At 43.2% G+C, this 21,916-nt stretch overlaps 3 protein-coding genes across 4 annotated transcripts in view; 2 read left to right on the top strand and 1 right to left on the bottom strand.

Annotated features, from left to right (window-relative positions):
• RAB37 (RAB37, member RAS oncogene family) overlaps nt 1-14,246 on the bottom strand; it is a 71,057-nt gene extending 56,811 nt beyond the window's left edge. The window contains exon 1 of one of the 2 annotated variants that reach the window (XM_066386808.1): nt 13,832-14,246. In XM_066386808.1, coding sequence (XP_066242905.1) covers nt 13,832-13,903 — 72 coding nt within the window. In that variant the 5' untranslated portion in view covers nt 13,904-14,246. The remainder of the gene's footprint in view (nt 1-13,831) is intronic. The other variant, XM_066386810.1, reaches the window with a different exon arrangement.
• The window catches only part of LOC136406731 (CMRF35-like molecule 1), a 172,098-nt gene that overhangs the window by 29,183 nt on the left and 120,999 nt on the right, over nt 1-21,916 (top strand). The gene's annotated exons all lie outside the window — the stretch shown is intronic.
• Nucleotides 4,374-21,916, top strand: part of LOC136406730 (CMRF35-like molecule 6) — a 42,209-nt gene continuing 24,666 nt past the window's right edge. The window contains exon 1 of the mRNA XM_066386814.1: nt 4,374-4,488. Coding sequence (XP_066242911.1) covers nt 4,406-4,488 — 83 coding nt within the window. The 5' untranslated portion in view covers nt 4,374-4,405. The remainder of the gene's footprint in view (nt 4,489-21,916) is intronic.

Raw genomic sequence — 21,916 nt, 5'->3', positions numbered from 1 at the left:
TGACCGCAGCATTCCAGGTTGACACTTTATCCACTGTGCCACCACAGGTCAGGCCCAAGTGGGTGCATTCTTATCCAATATAACTGGAAATTATAACTGGTCAGTTCATTTAAAAAGCTGGTTAAATCAGGGAGTCATAGAAAAAGATATTCTTCCTCTAAATGCTTTCTTTTATTTTTTTAATTTTAAAAAATTTATTTATTGATTTTAGAGAAAGAGGCAAAGAGAGAGAGAGAGAGAGTGAGAGAGAGAGAGGAACATCATTCCTGTATATGCCCTGACTGGGGATTGAAGCAGCAACCTCTGTGCTTTGGGACAACTCTTTTAACCAACTGAGCTATCCAGCCAGAGCTAAATACTTCCTTTTGACCTAAAATATCTAAATGTTTAACAATTCGCTAGTATTCTGATGTAGAACCAAGCCACTTCTTTGCCTTAGGCTTAGGGCCTATGGAAAGGAGGGGCCATGGCCTGTTCTGCATGAACTACACCCGTGTTTCGTGGGGCTGGAATTCCAGTTTCCCTAACACGGAGCAAGACACACTGGACACTCATGAAACAATCGGATTGGAAAACACCTTTTTCACTTTCATGTTTTTACTCCTAACATTTCACAGTCCTCTCACTCATTTCTAAGTTGACAGCATTGAAACAAAAGGACGTGTTTTTGTCCAGTCTTTCCAAAGCAGTCAATGTAGTTTTCACAGAAATAACAGTTTTTCTTCTTGTTTGCACTCTTGTTTATCCTCTTCATTGATTAGCAGTGGTTCTCAAAGCATGCACCAGGGCGCACTGGTGCGCCCTAGAAGATTTCCAGGTGCACCCCATGGTATTCCAGAGAAATATGTGCCTGTTGGGGACCAAAAACCAACAGGGTTTTTGGAGTTTAGATTTTTGGGGGACAAAGATGTGGGGAATTGGCTGTAAGCTGACAGTCTGCCCAACCCCCCACCCCACTTGCCTGATTAGGTTGCAAAGGCTGTTAAGCTGTGGTGCTGGATCGTTTACACTACCCCCCATGTTCCCTGGAAACACTTGAGGCAAGTTTCTTCTATCCTTTGTTTGGTGTAAAGTTAAAATGATATATATGGTGAGGGTTTTCTGCACTCAACACAATTAAGAGTAAAAAGAGAGGAATTCTTCAATGTATTGATGAAATGATAGTTTGCTTTCAAATATATGCCTGGAATTGCTAGGACACATCAGGCTCATGTTTCTCATAAACACAAGAATGAAAAACTTAACACATTTGCGCCGGGACCTGCTGAATTTACTAAATCTTACTAAGAGTGTATCTATATATATATAAAAAGATAACTTTTTTGTCATTTTTAAAATTTTTTAACCCCTCTTCTTTACAAATTCTAAAAAGCTTAACTCAAAAAAAAATGTAACATAAAAATGTTTTTTAATGTCAGAATAAATTTAATTTTGTTGTATTTATTTCATTTAATTACCATAAAAGCACGCTTGGACTTTATTTTATTTAATATTTGACTTAATTATTATAACATATTTCTCAGAAATTTGTATATAGTGTGCCTACAATTATTTTTAGGATTTTAAATGCGCTCTGACTTCAAAAAGTTTGAGAACCACTGGATTAGTGTATGGGTGCGCTAATTAAATCACATAACCATAATTAAGTTGTTTGACAGGCCTAAGCAAGCCTGGCCCCAAACAAAGTTGACTCTTGGTAAATGTGCACCCCAATGGGTAAGAGCAGAGGTGAGCAAGCCGTCAAGAGGAGCACCTGCCCGTTGCTACGGGGATAAAGTTGGTATGTTTCACTGAGAGACTAAAGGGTGGTGGTTGATCTTGTGAGTTGGTTAAGAGGGGGATTGGTGAATAAGTTTTTACTAAACCATCTGTTATGACCATAATTTCATAAAACAAAGGACATTTGAGCACCCCAAGTCAGAATGATAGTCAGTGTTTCCCAAGAAAGGACAGCTGGTAACTATGCCACTACAGATTTGTGTTGTATATGCATGATCTCTCACAAATCAAATCGATTGATACTTTGTCAAGGGCATATAGACTAAGGACTGGCAGCTGTTGACCTGTCAGTCCTGACTGGTCTCTGGACCTAGATTCCCTCCACTACATCCAAGCTGGTGTAGTCTAGCACCCCAAAAAGGGTTCCAGTAATCATATGTGTCTGGATGCTGACTAAGGCTATCAGTCACGAGGGCCCTGTGGCCCAACATCAGTTGGGAAACTGGCCCTTACAATCACTCAGGTTCCTCCTTCCCAGCCTATGCCCTTCTCTAAAGTGACCTCAAAGTCACATGGCCTTGTCCTGAGGGTTTCGGGTTCTTGCATCAAGGAAGGGTGACTGACTCACTGGTTTTGCTGAAGGAACTTCTGAGGATGGGTTCATATTTAAGAAATGAGTAAGGCTCTGTTCCTAATGGTCCAGAAATAGAGAAGGGACATTGTGAACACTTGTGTGGTGGGACATCCACTCTAAGCAGAGCAGAGGGGTCTTCTTGTGTTCATTACAGGACCTGGGGTGAAAATTCCATCCTGGGAAGTTTCTGAAGCCTCCCACATCCCTGCCTGTCACCTTCCTATCTTCTGTGTCACAATATCCTAGATATCCCCAATCTTATCTATTAGCTTATTAACTTTTCATTTTAAGTTATAAAATATTTGACGCATGCTCTATGTTCATATAATGTGTATACGTATTATAAAAAGGACAGCAAACCAAACGCACATATCGGCCACCCTGCTGAAGAAATGGAGTATCACAAATATCACTGAAGACAAGAGGCACATTATTTGCTTTTTTTTTTTTCTTACAAAGAGGAATATGCTTGCACAAGATAGCTGTAGGGGTCCATTGCAGCTCTTGGCCCACTATCCTCACCTTCGTGTTAATTGGTAAAGTCATCAGATGAGCTGGCTTTTATGAGCGTTATGTGGCATTCTGTACTAAATTGAAAATCTATGTAGCTCTTCTTATTTAATATTTTTCTCCCCCTCCCCTCCCAAGACAATGCCTAATCGTGCCTTTGTGTTATTTAAGGATCTGTTGACTGATTTGTCACTTGAAAAGCATTAGAAGGAGTTGCAAAGCCCAGACAGTGTACTCATTTAAATTATACACAGCTTTTGCAAGATTAATAAGAAGCCACAAAAGCAGAAGAATGAAACCCATAGACCTAGTGTTCTCCCACCGACACACCTTGCTGCGGGGCATGTGAAAACAGAACTGGGAAGGAAAGTATTTTATCTTGAAAAAAGGAAATGGTGGAGGCAAAGTGGAGGAAATCTGTCCCGGAGCAGTCCTGATGTCAGTAGGACTTGGCTTGTTTCCCTGGGGCTGTCCTCTTGCCATTGGGTTTTGCTGGAGGCAAATCCCCAGAGGATAACGTTCCTGGGCTTTGGTTCCACTGGTCCTAAGACCCAATTAACTGTGACTCATGGCATCAAGCCTCCTTTGCAGGGGCCTCTGAGGAGCACTGGAGGCAGAGGCTTGAATTAGCATGGTGAATGAATGTCCCCTACTGGCAATGTCTCTGCTTCCGTGTTTACCCTGGGCCAGGCTGGAATTGTCGCTCGGGCTGCACTAGAATTTTGTGAGCGTTTTGTACAAAAACTGTTAAGTCTCTTATATTGTGACAGCAGAGTATTGAACCGATCATGGTCCCTTCTAAGTGTGGACCCTGTGTGACTATGCGCAGGCTGTGCACGCGCGAAGCCAGCCTTGTTCGGCAGGCGTCCCCCTCACTTCTCATTTGCTTTCATGTGGCCAAGGTTGCCATGACTCATGCTCACTCAAAAAATCCAGGCATCTTTATCAGCTCAACCTGGTCCTAAAACGAGGAGGAAGAGTTCCCCCAATTCCAGCCTGAGCTTCACCTCCTTTGTCCTCATCTGCTGTCCCTACATTGACCTTTCTGAGTGATTAAACGCTGGGTCATCTGTTTCCTCCATAGGAATGTCTCTTCCCACCCACAGGGTGAGGTCTAGCTCCAGGGCCCCAATAAACCAATCATTTTATAGGGTGACATCAGTTCATTGCTTAAGTCTGGTCGTTAATAACCTAAGTCTGGTTATTCAGTTTTAAAAGACACCATGTGTGAGACTCAACTAGCTCAGTTTAGGTGCTAGAGTGACAAGTTCAGTTTATTTCTTTATCAGTCACTTCTCATTGAAGATTTAAAAATACAGGGGACCTAGCCTCTCCTGCGATTAGCCTGGGGGCAGCTGTTGCGGCTGCTTGACCACCTACAGCTGACACCATCCCCCTTTCCCTCGGAATCCGGGCTCTTCCATTCTCCGCCTTCAGGACTCAGCACATGACCCTTTTCCCTTCAATGAGCATTGGATCTAGGACTTCAGTTGACGAGCTGTTGGCAATGCTGTGGCACCACTAGGAGAAGCCTACCTGCGAATGAATGAAGCCAAGCCAGAGGGAAGAGTGTTGGGAGACAGCATGAGACTCATGCCATTGTTTGCGTCCCCAGATCCAACCAGGTAGCACCCCTAGGCTTCTCAGTTACACAAGCCAATGAATTCTCTTTTCCGCTTCAGATGGTTTAAGCTGGGTTTTGTCACTGAAAACCCAGCCACAAGGTTTCCTCTTTTATCTGCAATAACAGTGCCTGCCCTGCTGATGCTCAGTGCTGTGGGAGTCAGTGTGACAACTTGTGTACAAATGCTCTGCAAACTCTAAATGTTGTTTGAATGGGATGACCAAGGAACTAGAGTTAGCTAATGGCAGAGCCAGGACAAAAGCCCAGTGTTTTTGACAAGCCCAAGCCCAGGTCTTTCTTTTTTACACTAATGATCTGCCTCCTTCTGTATGAAAATCAGTGAGCTGGGGCAAAGAGTGGACAGAGCAGGTGGAGCAGTGTAGGGGTGCATAGGACAGAGGGTGAACAGAGCAGGGGCAGACAAAGTAGGGAGTGGACAGGACAAGTGGTAGACAGGGCAGATGATGGAACAGACAGATGGTGGTCAGGGACTTCCCTGTGTGGCCTTGTCACGTGTTTGTGGTGCTGTGCTACAGTGTCCGGTGTCTGGGGGAGAGTGGCTTTTCAGGCCTAGGGGAGTGAGGGTCCTGGAGGGCATGACCATAGAGCTCACCTGGCCCTTCACCTCTGTCAAGCCGGCAAACTATCATCCCAAGAGGTCAGGGCCCTGGTGTTTTTGAGTTACATTGAATGTATTTCAGCTCAAATCTCTGGAAATGTTTAAGGAGGGGGGTGCCAGGTTTGCTTCTCTGTATGAGAAATCTCTTCTCTGGGCACTTTTCAAAAGTGCATTGAGGAAGCCTTTCCTTTCTTAGACATGGTCTTGAAGGAATCCCTGTCTAGGGAGCCCAGAGCCATTCTGACCTTCAGAGGAGGGGCCCATCCTGGATCTGGGGGTTTTGCGGCCCTTCTGGTCAGTCCCTGAGTCAGGACCCCCAGAGCTTGGTAGCCGGAAGAAGCTGTAGACATTTGACCTGGTCTTCAGGGACTTGCTTCCCACCCTGTGAGATGAGAGGTTCCTGACATTTAAGTCTTCATGGGCACCAAAGTCCATGTGTCAATCTGAGCTTAATGAAGTCACTGTGGCTTGAGTCATCTTTCTGTGCCAGCCCACTGGGACCCAGCCTGCCAGACACGGCCTCTTGGGAGTGGAGCACGGGCCCTGTTCTGGGGTGCGCAGGAACATCTGACAGCCAGCAGAAGTGCGCTGAGTCAATTCCCTACCAGAAACGTCTGCTTTCAAGGGGGGAATGTAGAATGGGCAGTGGTGAGATAGAAGGAAATGGCCCAATCACCTTTTTTTTTTCTTTCTTGGTTCTTTCCACTGTAATGCAAACCCCTAAGGACCTGACATAAGAACTGAGTGAGGTGGAGGCAGAGATGTAAGATGACAACTCTGGGTGTGACTGATGGAGGCTCCTGAAAAGGAAGCATCCCTCCCCACCGTATCTTCCTCTCCGTAACCAGGTCAAGTACAGGACATTCTCAAGCCCCGAAGCAAGTGGTTCCTAAAGAAGTGCAGGAAACTGGAGATCCGGAAAGAGTAGAATGCCTACCCACCTGGATCACAGTTACATACAGTGAAGGGAGGCAGAGGTCAGGGTGGGGAGGCCCTGGGGGTAGATTGGATCACAGTTACATACAGTGGAGGGAGGCAGAGGTCAGGGTGGGGAGGCCCTGGGGGTCGATTGGATCACAGTTACATACAGTGGAGGGAGGCAGAGGTCAGGGTGGGGAGGCCCTGGGGGTAGATTGGATCACAGTTACATACAGTGGAGGGAGGCAGAGGTCAGGGTGGGGAGGCCCTGGGGGTCGATTGGATCACAGTTACATACAGTGGAGGGAGGCAGAGGTCAGCGTGGGGAGGCCCTGGGGGTAGATTGGATCACAGTTACATACAGTGGAGGGAGGCAGAGGTCAGCGTGGGGAGGCCCTGGGGGTCGATGGGGACAAAGCAGTTGTAGATTGAGGCCGTCTTCATTGTGTATCCAGCCAATCATATCAGCCTGATTTTATTAAACACTGGAGTCCTCCAAGTCTCTCTTTTTTCCTGGATTTCATGCTTAGCAAACAACCCCCTGACTGTAATGTGGCTTGGCATCCAGGACAATGCATTAGTCCTGTGAGTTTGATTAACGGGTCTGCCTGGAGAGATGGAGACACTTTTTAGTGAGTGAGCAAATTTGGGTCTCTGATCCTACAGAGCTGGGGACCACACATTGGACTGAAATAATGACAGTCTGTAACCCCCTGCAATCTCTTTGTCTTCTCCTGTCTCTACTCTGTATCTCCGGCTTGCTGGGGTTTGAATCTAGGCTCTGCCACTTATTAGCTGGGTAGCTTTAGGCAAGTTTCTTATTGACTCTGTGTCTCAGTTTACTCATCTGTGAAATGAGATTAAAATAAGGTTGTTGGAGGATTGAATGACGTAAAGTGCTTAGACTAGTGCCCGCACATAAGTGCCATTGAAGAGTCTGTCATTACTATTTGAATTCCCATGGTACCAACATGCTGTGCCCTTGAACAAATATCTTTGTGTTTTTCTATCTGGCCTCTACATCCCACTTTATAATGTGGAATTAATAACAACATCTACTGGGAAAAGCATGGGAAGTATTAAGCGTCATAGCATATCTAAAAGCTTTTTGCACACTATAATATTCTCCACAAATGAACCATGTGTTTATTTTTTACCATTTATTAGTCTTACTGGGTCCCTCTAGATCACAGTATAGAGATGATTTGAACACTTCTCAGTTTGTAATCTAAAGAAACTTGAGAAAGGGACCCGGAGGAAGGGGAAGACTCAATAAAGACCAAGGTGTTGGATTGCTCCTTCCTGGAGGAGGACGTTCTTGAGGGGGCTCTGCCTCATCTGGGGTGAGTCTCCACCAGAAGTTTCGTTCCTTCCCAGAGATTAAGGGTTTCTCTGTGGGAGGCTGGGAAGGCCGGAAGGGGACAAAAGAAGCAGGCTGCTACCAATTCCTGACTGTCCCCTGGGTCTACAGCTCTGATACATGGCAGATCTACTTTTTATTAAGCAGAGTTGCTGGAGAGTGATGTGGATACAAAATTCAAGAGGCAGAGGGAGGAGGAGGAAGAAAAGAGAGGTTTGCTTTCCCTTTAAGAGGCCCATAATAACAAAAGATAAAGAGGGACAGAGAGCAAAAACACGTCATCACTGGCCCTGTTTACACCTTGTGAGAGGAGGGGGTGTGTGTGCGCGCGCGCGCGTGCGCGCACTGGCCTATAACATCTAGGGGCCAGGGAATAGAAAGCAAGAGGAAATATGAGCTTAAACACGACCTGATTCAAGACACCTGAAAGCATACTAGTGGCACTGTAGAAGCAGAAATTGTTAAATAACACCCCCATATTGATGGGTGAAAGCTGTCCCCAATGAGCAGAAATGCAATTAAGAGGGAGGGAGCAGACTTTGGCATCAAGGTCAGGGAAATAGGAATCACTCGCTAGGGGAATTCTTGAGCTCGGCTTATTTCAGCAATTATATTATTTTCACTGGGAAGATGGTCCAGGGCTGCTCCCAGCTGGGGAAGAGCATTGCCTGAGTGCTCTGCAGGTTAGCAAAGGATCTGCCACTTCAGTTCTCACCTGCCGTCTCTGGAGACAGCTTCTCTCGCCTGAGAAGGAGAGGGTGGAAACAAGGATCAAGCTGGGATAAATATAGAGCCACTTGCGATGTCCGTTCAACAATTCCCCAGCCTGTGCTCACCTCTGGCTGTTTACTTCCAGCAAAGCTGGGTTTCCTGCCCTGAAAATGAAGGAAGTCAGAGCCCTTCCCCAGAACAACTTATAAGAGGAAATATTAACACACCAAAACTAATGAGTTTCAGATATTTTCTCACGAAAGGTCCCGGGAATTCTATTGTACATTAGAGAGGAGAGTGTTTGGAGAGGCAAGCCTGAAGATTGTGGAGAACGACTTTGTGAGGCTGGTATGAGTCACCATCATTTACTGCTAAGATTGTCCAGGACCCGCCAGCTCCACTCCCCACGCCAGCTGTCTGCTCTGGATCTGGGCAGAAACCACAAGTCAGCCATCATCAGTGATGTAAACTACACTTCACTTATTTACCCCAAGTCTCCAGACTTTCAAGCGAGAGGAAAACAAGCTGCCGGAAACATTCTGTAGGGAGTGGAGCTGCTCACTTTTCTGGGCATTCTTGTTTGTTCCAGAGCTGAGGGTGGAAATCTGGCAAGAAGCAGAGCTGTTGCTCTCACTTTGGTTATATACATTTTTTTTTCCTTTAAAAAACAAGCCACTTTACTGAAATACAATAGACTCAGTTTGAAAAATAAAATCTCTTCACCTACAAGATTTAGATTTTTCCTGTGGATTTGGATTGTTTGATCACAACTTTTTGAGCCATTAATATCATTTCATTGAAAAAAAAAAAAAAGACCCTGAATGATAAAAAATGGTAGAGGTATACAGAATAGAGGGTATAGCTCTTTCTGCTTGGTTTGTTTTTCCCTGTAAAATTCTCTGGTAAGGAAGGAAAATACCATTGAATCCAGAGCCTTCTCGTGGATCAGAGACTGACAGGCTCATGATTAAGGGAGGCTGGCTGGTGTGTGTGACTCTGTCTCTCCTAGATATTTACTCTTAATCAGAGGTCATGAGAGACAAAGGGTCTTGCCTCAAGTTGAGGTCAGATGAACCATTTCTTTCCAGGTTATTTCATTGTATCTTTCCATACCTTCCTCAGGGCACTTCTGAGACTACACGGCAATTTGTGTGCATGTCTCACAGGCCCTGAAATTATTGAAGGTGGGAGCCGTTTCATTTTTGGGGTGTGTGTGTGTATATATATTCTCTGGAATGGCCAGCATAGTGTCTTAAACTTTGGAAATGCTTGATACATGTTTGCTGAAGGACTAGATGAGCCACGTGGACTTGTGAGGGATGTAGAAATTGTGAGACGAGCAGGACAAGAGGGAAGTGAAGGACAAATGCAGAAGAGGGAGAGAAGTAGAGGTGGCCTGTTTGCTTTTCCTGCTCATGGAGAAGATGTGTTAGAGCAGAGTCAGAGGGAATGGAAATTGCTTGTAGTACTGAGACTTTTGATCCTTATCTCCCCAATAATTTTATTTACTTTTTCCTACAAGGACCAAGTCCTAGATGAATGGGTGGACAGTCTACATCTTTCTGCCCCCTGGGTGCTGGTGTTTCTGAGATGCTATGGAAGTGACTGCTTTGGGCTTAGCAATTGTTTGCCTCTTTTGGAACAAGATTTCCATGTGGGTTGGGTGTTCATCAGTGCACTGCTAATAGTGAGTTAGAGCTCTTGAAGTGAAGTCCCTTTGTCCTGATTCACTAGCACCTGGGGAAGAAACTGTCTTCTCTCTATGCTTCATGTTCCCACAGCTGACAGTCAGGCTCTGGCACAGCACAAACCCAGCCCTTGGCTTGTTCTGGAGCCACTAACTCACATTATTGCTCTTGATGGCTCTCAAGACAGTGCTAGTAGCAAGAGAGAGCCGGGACATCTATGATGAAAAGAGCAGCAAGATTGTTCATATGTTTTAAATTATTTAGTTGCATAAAATATTCAGATTTGTGAGTACAACAGCAACTCTATTTAAAAACTCCAAGCATGTAATGGATGAACTAAATGTTTCCAAACATTTACCAGCCTCTACACCATACTCCAGGAATATTCTAAGAGTTACTTAGGCTCATTTGGATCAGCTTTCAACTCCTGAGATTAGCTAAAGTGCAAGTGTGATCCAAGGATGATGATATTTGACATATGTTTTTCATATAAGTGATTTTTTTTTGACAGAGACACAGAGAGGGACAGATAGGGACAGACAGACAGGAAAGGAGAGAGATGAGAAGCATCAATTCTCTATTGCGGCACCTTAGTTGTTCATTGACTGCTTTCTCATATGTGCCTTGATTGGGGGACTCCAGCAGAGCTAGTGACCCCTTGCTCAAGCCAGTGACCTTGGGCTTCAAGCCAGCAACCTTTGGGAAGCCAGCAACCTTTGGGAAGCCAGCAACCATGGGGTCATGTCTATGATCCCATGCTCAAGTCAGTGACCTCTTGCTCAAGCTGGTGAGCCCATGCTCAAGCCTCCGACCTCAGGGTTTTGAACCTGGATCCTCTGCATTCCAATCTGACACTCTGTCCACTGTGCCATTTCCTGGTCAGGCCATATAAGTGAATTGTAATGAGAACTTTTATTGTATCCTGCACTTCACCTCCCAGATTTACCAGAAAAAGAGAGTACTCAACCTGCAAAATTAGGGGTGAGATGTTCCCACAGAAGTCATGATTTTTGTGTGAGCTTAATTTTACAGGACAGTGCCTGTGAAATGTGTGTGTGTGTGTGTGTGTGTGTGTGTGTGTGTGTGTATGTGTGTGAATATGTTTCTGTTCATGGAGCTGCTGCTCTTTCTCATGGAGCTTCACCGTTTTAAGTGAGACTCAATATGATGCTTATTGAAGCTGCTCTGGAGCCTGAGAGGTATGCCCTAACGACTACCACCCTTTATTGAATGCTCCCTATTTGCCAGAGGAATAAACAAACAAGCAAGGCTATATTATCTTACATCTTCATTCAAAGAACAAAAAGCCAGGTAATATTCTCTCTATCTGTAGATGAATAAAGTGAGGCTCAAAGATGTTGATCGAAGTCACATCAAGGTCTGTCTGATTCTAAGCTTGGAGTTTCTTTCTACTGTATAGCAATGTCTCTTCTCTGGCAAGTTTCTATGACTAGCAGACATAAAATTGGCTGCTTTGTCAGCACATTAAATGACACTTCTTCCTCTATAATGGGAACCTCTGGGGAGGAAAAAGGGGAGAGTATGTGGAATGAGGTTTATGGCGAGGTTCTGGGAAGATAGCAAGTTCTTTCTCTTCATTTTTGTAGGGGTTGCACAAAAGTATTCACTTTGAGTATACATGTATGACTTCAGCTTTTCTTGTGTTTGTTTACTTCTATAAAAAGTTCATTTAAAAATCCTTCTTCTTAGCAACTAATGTTGGAGGGGAACCTACATCCCATGATCAATGTGTTCTAATGAATCAGCAGGAATTCCTTGGACTTTACTGAATAGCAAACTTAAAAATAAGACAAATATGTTAATACCTTGCCCCTTCACAAGTAAATTTTTAAGTAGATCACAGTAAATAGTTATGCACAATAATATAATATTAAGCAGAGGTAATCATCATTATAATGGAAAGGAATACTTTCTACACACATATGTCACTTTGTTGGGCACCACAAAAGGTTTAAAGTTGGCTTCTGCTCTCAAGATGCTCACAACCAAGCTGAAAAGATCAAGCATCTATTAGCAGCAACTAGATACTTGCCTTCAAATATAGTGAAACTTGTAGGAACAGGTTCTTTCCCAATTTGTTGATCAATAAATCCAAAGGAAATGAAAGTCCTCAGGGACTACATCCTACACTGCTCACAAAAATCAGGGGATATTTTATCACTTCATATTAGTTTTTCAAATATCCCTAATTTTTGTGAGCAGTATTCATTTCATGTGTGAGTAATTGAGGTGAGAAGGACCATACTTGATCAATAATTTGAAAACTATGACCTCCAAATCTTAAGTTGTTCAAAATAAATATTTCTATTTTTATGAGATGGCTTAAATTTGGAGATGCCCATATATCTAGTCACCAGAATGCTCTTGTAATTGATTTGTAATTATGTTTGCTTGTAAACACTTTCAATGAAGGCTAGATTCACAACCTCAAAAAAAAAAACAAAAACAAACACCCCTCACAGATTTGATGATCTTTTATTTTAAACTGTAATGGTTTTAAAACTTTCAGACTAAAGAAGTTGTTATAAATTTTTCTCCTCTTCTATACCCCATGGGTTCAGAGACCTAAAGGGAGAAGTCACATGAACTATTCAAATCTACAGAACTGCTTTCTCCTATAATCAATTTTTCTTTATTTATGTCAGAAATAGCCAGCATAATACAGGGTTGTACACCAGAAACTTTAATGTGAATACTTATTTATTTATTTTTAAAAATGTTTATTTTATTGATTTTAGAGATAGAGGAAGGGAGAGAGTGAGAGAGAGATAGGAATATTGATCTGTTTCCTGACTGGGGATTGAACTGGCAACCTCTGTGTATTGGGATGATGCTCTAACCAATTGAGATATTCATCCAGGGCTAATGTGCATAATTATTTCCTAAGGATACTGTTAAATTATAGATTCATATCTGGGACAGAGACTGAGATCTCACATATCTAACAAGCTATTAGGTAATTCTAATGCTGCTGGCCTATGCATCATACTTGATAGAAAAAAGCATGTTAGACACAGAGTCATAATTCCTGTCTTTTAGTACCAGCTCTGCTATTTTCTATCTCATTCTGTTGGGCAAGTCATTTTGCCTCTCTGGACTTCAGTTTCCTCAAATATAAACTGTGTAATAAGGGAAGAGGGTCAATCATATTATTTCAAAGCTTGGATTCATGGAATTTTCAGAAGAACATTTTGATTTAAAAGAAAAGTCTCCAAGTACAGGATAATGCAATCTCTCAGGGGACTAAAAAACAAACTGATATTAGTAGAGTAGAACATATAAGGGCTGAAAAGAGGGCAGAGGAATGGATGAGTAGCCGTGGAGACTTCTCACGGCAAATATAAGGTTCTGAATCTTTCAAAGCAACAGATTTTGGATTAAAAAGTGTTGCCTAGAGCAAAGCTGCCACTTTCCCCAGCGATCACTTCCAGTGGAGACCTACATGACTGAGGATTGAGTTGAGTAAGACACGTGAATGAGGGAAGCAAAGGGTGAATGAGAGCTTTGAAATCAGCAAACACTTTTAGGAGGCTACCAGTGAGTCAAGGCCGGAGGGCAGCTTTCTGGAGTCATGAGGGAGTCTAGTTAGAAAACAACAGTTTTTTTTTTCTGCTGCAGATAATTTCTGTGTCTAATTTTAGCCAACTTGGCCAGAAATTCAGGTCTTTGACCAGACCTAACAGGGCTGGAGCTTGCTTGGGAGGATGAATAGCCCCCTAAAAGAGTTACACAGGAATTCAAATGAATGAGAAGCAAGAGGGAGTGAATGAGAAAAGAACACCGGTGATTTAAGTGAATGAACGAATCTCCGCACAATCCGAACCTCTGGTGGCAGCCCCTCCCCCAGTGCTCACGCATCTCTATTTTGAGCAGTAAACAGGATCAAGCAGAAAGGGTTCCCCAGGGTCAGAAATAGGGGTTAGTTTCTTTTTAAGTCCCAAAGCCAAGTGAGGGGAACAGAGAGAACTCCTGGTGAGGGTTCCCTTTCCAGGGTTGGGATGGGGCGGGGGCTGGAGGAGCGTCTTACCTTATGCAGAATGTGCTCGTTGAAGTCAGGTCCAGCTCCCCCTTGGTAATAGTCGAATCTCTGCAGGTCCATGTCCGGCTGGAACCCGCTGCTCTCCGCTCTCTCAGACGCCCTCTGCGTCAGAGCTTCCAGAGCGCGGTCCGGGCTCTGCTGGGTGCGGCAGGCTCGGGTCTAAGCCCCGTGGTCCGGGCCGCTTGAGGGTTCAGCACTGGACAGCTCCCGCAGCGGCCGCGGCGCGGGTACCTGGAGCGCAGGTCCGCCACCGCGGCGTTTCAGGACCAGGAACAGCGATGCCGCGCCTTGTGCGTCGCCGCCAGAGTTCTGAGACCTGGTCTCTTCTTAGTCCACTGTCTCGTGACTCCAGGACGCTGGGAGGGACGCAAGCTTTCAGTCTAGCCAGTGGTCCGTGCGCATCTAATTCAGCTATCTGCGGAGGCTCAGCAACCCGGCTGCGTTCTCAGAGCATTGCGCGCCGGGAGCTCACGGCTCCTGATTCTCAGTGAACCATTGTCCCGGTCACACCAGGCAGGCCAGCCCTCCTCCCACGTTTGCAGAGGCCAAGTGCTGCGGCGCTGGCACCGCTTCTCTTTTCTCCCTGGGCCGTTAGTTCCTTTCAGTATGTAAGAGATAAAAAGCGGTCTTAAGCTTGAGATTGATAGATGATTGGCTTCAGGGAGTCCCTGAAGTCTCTGAAATATTTTGCAAAACTCTACTTAACTGCATTTTCCTAGGGAGAGGGTCCAGAGCTTAGATTATACTCTCTAGGATGCATATGACCCCCAAAAGTTCAGAACAACTGGCTTGGGAGAGGCAGAATAATGTTGGTTAAGAGCACAGGCACCAAAGTTCAAATCTTGGCTCTGGAATTTATTAGTTGTGTAACCTTGGACAAGTTACTTAACTTCCCTCAAGTGTCCAAAACTGGAGATAATAATAGTACCTACCTCCTGGTGTTGATTGGAGGACTTAATGAGTTCATTTATGTAAAATCCTAGAACAGTGACTGACATGCATTAGGAACTCAAAAAATGTTAAATATGTGCCCTCTGGGTAAGGGATGGGGAACTCTGGCTCCCTCCCCTAAACACCAGGAGAGTCCTGGTGCTGGCACCACTGATTTGCAGAGTTGTATTATGCCTGGGCTAGAAAAGCATGAGGCTGATCGCCATGGGAATTAGAGGCTGAGACTGTGGCCTCAGAGGTCATCCTTATATGGTGACCCTGGCATTTAGCAGACACAAGTCCTATCGCCTCCGACCATGGTAGTTAATATTAATAAGGGGAGAAAGCACCAGGCTAAGGGAGGATGTGTTTTACTCCTGGGGTTCAATTCTTTGTTGGCTGAAACTGATGTTCTCTGAAAGTCCTTGCTCATTTGTATAATAGGAGGAACAACGTGTACCTACCTCATTGGGTTTTTGTGAAGAGTAAATAAGATGATTACGTAAAAATATTTCTTTTAAACTGTAAAGCAAGTTTCACTTATAAGGTGTTAGTATTACTAGAATCTCTATATTACAGATACTTGATACATATTGATTAAATGAACAGAGCCAGAAAAACATTGTTTGTGTGCATGACATTTTCACTAGGCCTACAGTTGGAGTTCTTAACCTGAGGTGGGTAAATGGACTTCAGGGGAACTGTGAACCATTGGAAACTGTCAAAGGGTTTGCTCATGTGCATTTTTTCTGGGGGAGCAATCCCATAGATTTTATTATGCTTTCAAAATTGTCTATTCAAAAAAAGTTAAGGACCAACAGCTTAGGAGAAAGTCTGATAATAACTTTCTCCTGAGCTTCCTCACCATTCCTGACTGCTGTAGATTCCAGAAGGTTCCAGAATGCCCTTGGCGCTCTCCTGCATCTGTCTCTTGCTTCAACGGTGTCTGGACAGAACAGACTCAGGGACACCGTTTCTTCTAGCCTCCAACCATCCTCTAACCTCTTTTCCAGTAGCCACCATTGGAATCACCTCAGCCATCCTCAGCTTCTGAGACCAGCCAACATCGTTTTTCGATCTTAACTCACTACCAGACAACCATGAACTCCCAAATTCATCAGAATTATTCCACTGAGGTAGAAGCTGCTGTCAGCCACCTGGTCAACCTGGATCTGCAGGCCTCCTACCCTACCTGTCTCTGGGCTTCTATTTTGACCACAATGATGTAGCTCTGGAGGGCATGGGCCACTTCTTCCGCGAGTTGGCTGAGGAGCAGCATGAGGGCACCAAGTAACTCTTAAAGATGCAAAACCAGAGTGGTGGCTGTGTTCTCTTCCAGGATGCGCTGAAGGCTTCCCAAGATGAATGTGGTAAAATTCAGGATGCCATGGAAGCTGCCATGCCTTGGAGAGGAACCTGGACCAGGTCCTGTTGGATCAGCAGGGCCTGGGTTCTACCTGCGCAGACCCTCTTCTCTGTGACTTCCTGCAGAACCACTTCTTGGATGAGGAGGTAAAACTCATTGAGAAGATGGACAACCACCTGACAACTTCTGCAGGCTGGCCTGCCCCCAGGCTGGGCTGAGTGAGTATCTCTTCGAAAGGCTCACCCTCAAGCATGACAAGGAGCCTTTGGAGCCCAGACACCCCCTCTGCATTCCCTTGGTGTCTGGTGTTTGCCTGCACCTCTCCCTGAAACCATTGAGGTATCCTTTTAACCTCTCCCATGCATTGGACCAAATGGAAACAATAAAAACAACAAAGATTTTTGCAGGAAAAAAAAAGATTTCAGGGGCCAGTGGTTGTTTGCTTTGAACCTCACATTCCTGGGGAGGGTCACCACTTCTCGGGGTCTGTTTCCAAGATCTGAAGATTCAGAAACATAATTTCATCTGTTTCCCTGAGGATTATGAAGAGTACATAGCAGATGATCTGAACTAATCTGGAGTTGATGATGGAAGATGTCCCTGAGAACTAATGCTTAAGCTGAGCTCTGTTGGAAGAGTGGGCATCAGTCAGTGAAAATAGTGGTGGTGGTGGTGGTGTGACTCCAGGCAAAGCAATCAGCACATGCAGAAGCTTTATGGTGGCAAGTCTGGATGGAAAGGGAGGGGAGAGGGGGTGATGGGAGAAAAGTCTAGAGGGGTTGGTCAGAACCAGATCCTGAGGGCCATGTTGAGTTTTGAACTTTATCCTAAGAGCAATGTGAAGCCACTAAAGGACTCTCAGCAGGGAAGTGACCTGGCAAGATTTGGGTTTTAAAGGTGCCATTCTGGCTGCTGTGTGGATTAAGAGTCAGGAATAGATGTGTTTATCTTTTTCTTAATGATTTATCAAATCTCTTTCTATCTTAAGAACACTAATCCTTTATGTTATAAATATTGCAATATTTCCTATAGGTTACTTTTTAATGATTAATTCTATTTATACTTTTATTATACTGTATTAAAGTTTTTAATCTTTTAGTTTGGGCTGAGTATGAGTAGGCCTTAGCCAGGCAGAGGATATCAGAAGGCATATTGTTGAGAAAAGAATGAAAGGAAAATAGATATTTTTTTAGAGAACATGGTCCAGTCAGCAGCAGTGTTGGGTTATGTGGGTTCAGTTACAGCTTCCCCTTCAAATTTGTGATTTATAATCCACATTTTTATACTAATGGTAGATTATGTCCTCCTCCAGAAATGATTGTCTATCAGCATCTCCCTGATATATGCAATTCTTAAGAGCACTCATTTATATTTTAATATAGAAGCTTTTTCTGGGAATAACAATCAGTTTTGGTGGGTTCCACCAAACTGACTAGGTTAAAGACTTATTTTTTTTCACTTCCTTTGAAAAATTCAAAGTTATAAATGCATATCATCAAAATATAAGATGGTACTTATACATTCCTTTTTCTCCCCATTTCTTTCCTCTAAGGCAACCCCCTTTTAGCTTTCAGTTTTTAGTTCCTATAATGCCATTCTTTGGGTGTGTGTTTATTAACTACAAACACTTTTTGTTGAATTATACCCCTGTATTTCCTCTGCTCATTCTTCTTGATATAGTTTTGCCACTATTCTCTGTTCTTTCATTAGTCAACTCTACAATTTCCCACAGCAGAATTAAACCCCCACTTCTTTCTTTGCTAACCATAGATTGTACTATTTTTAGTTCCCAAGATGTAAGATGAAGAATTAGTCCCCCCAACCTTCCTTTCACTTCCCTTCCCTTTAATTTCCCAACCTCTATCTGATATACTTTTAAAGAATGACCTTTTTATTTTAGAATTATTTTATGTTTACAGAAGAACTGTACAAATAATACAGCTCTTTTATACCCCACACTCGGTTCCCCCTATTGTCACTTGTGTATTTGTCACAACTATGAATCAATATGGATATGTTATTATTAACTAAAATTCATACTTTATTTGTATTTTCTTAATTTTTACCCACAGTCTTTACTCTGTTCCAGGACCCAGTCCAGGATATCATATTACACTTAATTGTTATGTTTCCATAGGCTTCTTCTTCTTCTTTTTTTTACAGTGACAGAGAGAGAGAGTCAGAGAGAGGGATAGATAGGGACAGACAGACAGGAACGGAAAGAGATGAGAAGCATCAATCATTAGTTTTTTTGTTGCGACACCTGAGTTGTTCATTGACTGCTTTCTCATATGTGCCCTGACCGTGGGGCTGCAGCAGACCGAGTAACCCCTTGCTCGAGCCGGCAACCTTGGGTCCAAGCTGGTGAGCTTTGCTCAAACCAGATGAGCCTGTGCTCAAGCTGGCGACCTCGGGGTCTCAAACCTGGGACCTCCACATCGCATTCCGACACTCTATCCACTGTGCCACCGCCCGGTCAGGCTCCATAGGCTTCTTGAGACTACAAAAAGTTTTTAGATTTTCTTTGCTTTTGATGATCTTAACAGTTTTGAGGAGTATTGGTCAGGTATTTTGCAAAATGTTCTTCAATTTGCATGAGTCTGATTTTTTCTTCTGATTATATAGGAGTTATGAGTTTTTAAAGATGAAGACAACCAGGATAAAATCTCACTATCAACACATGTGAAGAAGATGTGTTATTTTTTATTGCTGATGATGCCAGCTTGGGTCACCTGACTGAGGTAGTGTTTGTCAGGTTTATCTAGTGACATCTATTTATCCTTTGACATTTTTCTATTGTTTTGGGTGTTTTGGGGGAGCACTTCTTTCCTTCTGGAACTAAAATTCCAGGGTCTTAGCTTTAGGTTATCTTGTATGTTTTTGCCCCAGACATAGAACCAGTCCTTTCTCCAAGGAGTTCTGATTCTTGTTACTGGAGAACGGTTTAGTAACCAAGCCCTGGGTGTCTAACAAGGTCGTTGCTACTGGGGTATTGTCAATTATATTTTTACCTTTAAAGTTGCTCAACTGATAGATCACATTTAAAATATAATCATGGTTGTATATATAATATGTAACTGTAATCTCCCATGATTCCCTCGCCCAATTGCTGTTCACTTTCTGTGGTCTCACTGTATCATGGATTTTAAAATTGTATATATTTAATTTTGTATTGTGGATTTTTCACTATATTGTGGGATTTTGTGGTATATAGGTATTTTTACATATTTATTATTTTAATTATTTTTTCGTTAAAATAAGCATTTCTAGCCTAAAAAGTTGAAAACAATATAAAAAATATAAAAATATTAACTAAAACATATTAAAATATTAAATAGAAAGAAAGCCTTAAAATATATAAATAATAAAATAAATATAAGGTTGCTACTTTGCGGATTTTCGCCTATCGCTGGGGTTCTGGAACCTAACCCCTGTGATAGACGAGGGACCACTGTATAGATTTATTCAAAAGATGAGCCCCTTCCCAAGCCCCCAGTATTTAAACTGCTGTAATTAAGCAAACACAGTTTCCTTGTTGAGCCAAATAGCACACTATGACTATGTTTGCATTTTCTTTTCAAAGGCTTATAATATCAAGCTTAAAAATATCATTAAAAAAACTCCGCTGGTAAAATAATGTACAGTGTGTCTGTAAAGTTATGGTGCATTTTTGACCAGTCACAGGAAAGCAACAAAAGATGATAGAAATGTGAAATCTGCACCAAATAAAAGGAAAACTCTCCCAGTTTCATACCTATTCAGTGCAGTTTGATGTGGGCTCACGCACAGATTTTCTAGGGCTCCTTAGGTAGCTATCTCGTATAGCCTCTACAGACTCATCACTGACTGATGGCCTACCAGAATGGGGTTTCTCCACCAAACTGCCTGTTTCCTTCAACTGCTTATCCCACCAAGTAGTGTTATTCCTATGTGGTGGCGCTTCGTTATAAACGTGCCGATATTCACGTTGCACTTTGGTCACGGATTCGAATTTAGTGAGCCACAGAACACACTGAACTTTCCGCTGTACCGTCCGCATCTTGACTGGCATGGTCATGGGCTGCTCTGCTACACGGTGTTACGTCATCTGCACATGCGCACATGCTGCCACATCATCCTACAGAAACTGGGAGGGTTTTTCTTTTCTTTGGTGCAGATTTCACATTTCTATTGTCTTTTGTTGCTTTCCTGTGACCAGTCAAAAGTGCACCATGACTTTATAGACACACTGTATTGTTTTAATCTGTATTTTGTTATTTTATATATTTGTTGTTTTCTTTGAAGTTTGTGATTGCCTTTATTTTTTTTTCTTTTTCTTTTTTAGTGATAGAGAGAGAGAGGGAGACAGACAGACAGGGACAGACAGGAAGGAGAGGGATGAGAAGCATCAACTCATAGCTACGACACTTTAGTTGTTCATTGATTGCTTTCTCATACATACCTTGACTGGGGGACGCCAGCTGTGTTGGTGACCCCTTGCTCAAGCCAGAGACCTTGGGCTTCAAGCCAGTGATTTCTGGGCTCAAGCCAGCAACCATGGGATCAGCGACCAGCATGTCTCTGATCCCATGCTCAAGCTGGTGACCCCACGCTTAAGCTAGTGACCACAGGGTTTTGAACCTGGGTCCTGAATGTCGCAGGTTGATGCTCTATCCAGTGTGCCACCATTTGGTAAGGCCTGATTGCCTTCATTTTGCTCATTGGGAGAGGAAATACATACCTTCTCCATTGTATCCTTTATATCTTCCGTCTTCTAACTTTTCTTTTTCCTTGATGTCTATTTCATTCCTTTCCAGTCTTTCCATGCTTTTCTATTTTGATATAGACTAGTTTATTTGTATTAGATAATAACTGATGTTTTCTCCCCACTGACTTACTAATTTCTCTTAAAAATTGAATTTTGGGCCTTCATTGAATGCTCAAGACTCATTTTCCAAGTTCTAGACTTACAGTCTACTGTGCTATTGAGCTAATTCTCCTTCTCCAATCAGACTTCCTCTCTTCTGGGCCTCTGCATAGCTGTAACTCTGCTGCTTTTCTTTTGTTGTATTTCTACGTGAGGTTTGGTATTTCCCGTGGTTTTTACCTTCCTCTTTCTTGGTTTACTCCCTTGTGAATATGTATTTGAGGAAGTTACTTGAGAATGTACGTAAAGAACTTCCTAAGAAAGAAGGCATGGGAATTAACCTTTCTGAGTCTTTGCATATCTGAAAGTGTGTTTGTTCAACTTTTACTCAATTTCTTTTTTTTTTAAATAAATTTTTATTTTTTATTTTATTTTTTAATTTTTTTTTACAGGGACAGAGAGTGAGTCAGAGAGAGGGATAGACAGAGACAGACAAACAGGAACGGAGAGAGATGAGAAGCATCAATCATCAGTTTTTCGTTGCAACACCTTAGTTGTTCATTGATTGCTTTCTCACATGTGCCACGACCGCGGGCCTTCAGCAGACTGAGTAACTCCCCGCTCAAGCCAGTGACCTTGGGTCCATGCTAGTGAGCTTTTTTTGCTCAAACCAGATGAGCCCACGCTCAAGCTGGCTATCCTGGGGTCTCAAACCTGGGTCCTTCTGCATCCCAGTCTGACGCTCTATCCACTGCACCACCGCCTGGCCAGGCAATAAATTTTTATTAATGTTAATGGGATGACATTAATAAATCAGGGTACATATATTCAAAGAAAACATGTCTAGTTTATCTTGTCATTAAATTATGTTGCATACCCCTCGCCCAGAGTCAGATTGTCCTCCGTCACCCTCTATCTAGTTTTCTTTGTG

Source organism: Saccopteryx leptura, chromosome 5 (assembly GCF_036850995.1).
Source record: "Saccopteryx leptura isolate mSacLep1 chromosome 5, mSacLep1_pri_phased_curated, whole genome shotgun sequence".
NCBI lineage: Eukaryota > Metazoa > Chordata > Mammalia > Chiroptera > Emballonuridae > Saccopteryx > Saccopteryx leptura.
The sequence above is the reverse complement of the archived record's forward strand: the minus strand, read 5'-3'. Positions and strand labels throughout refer to the sequence as shown.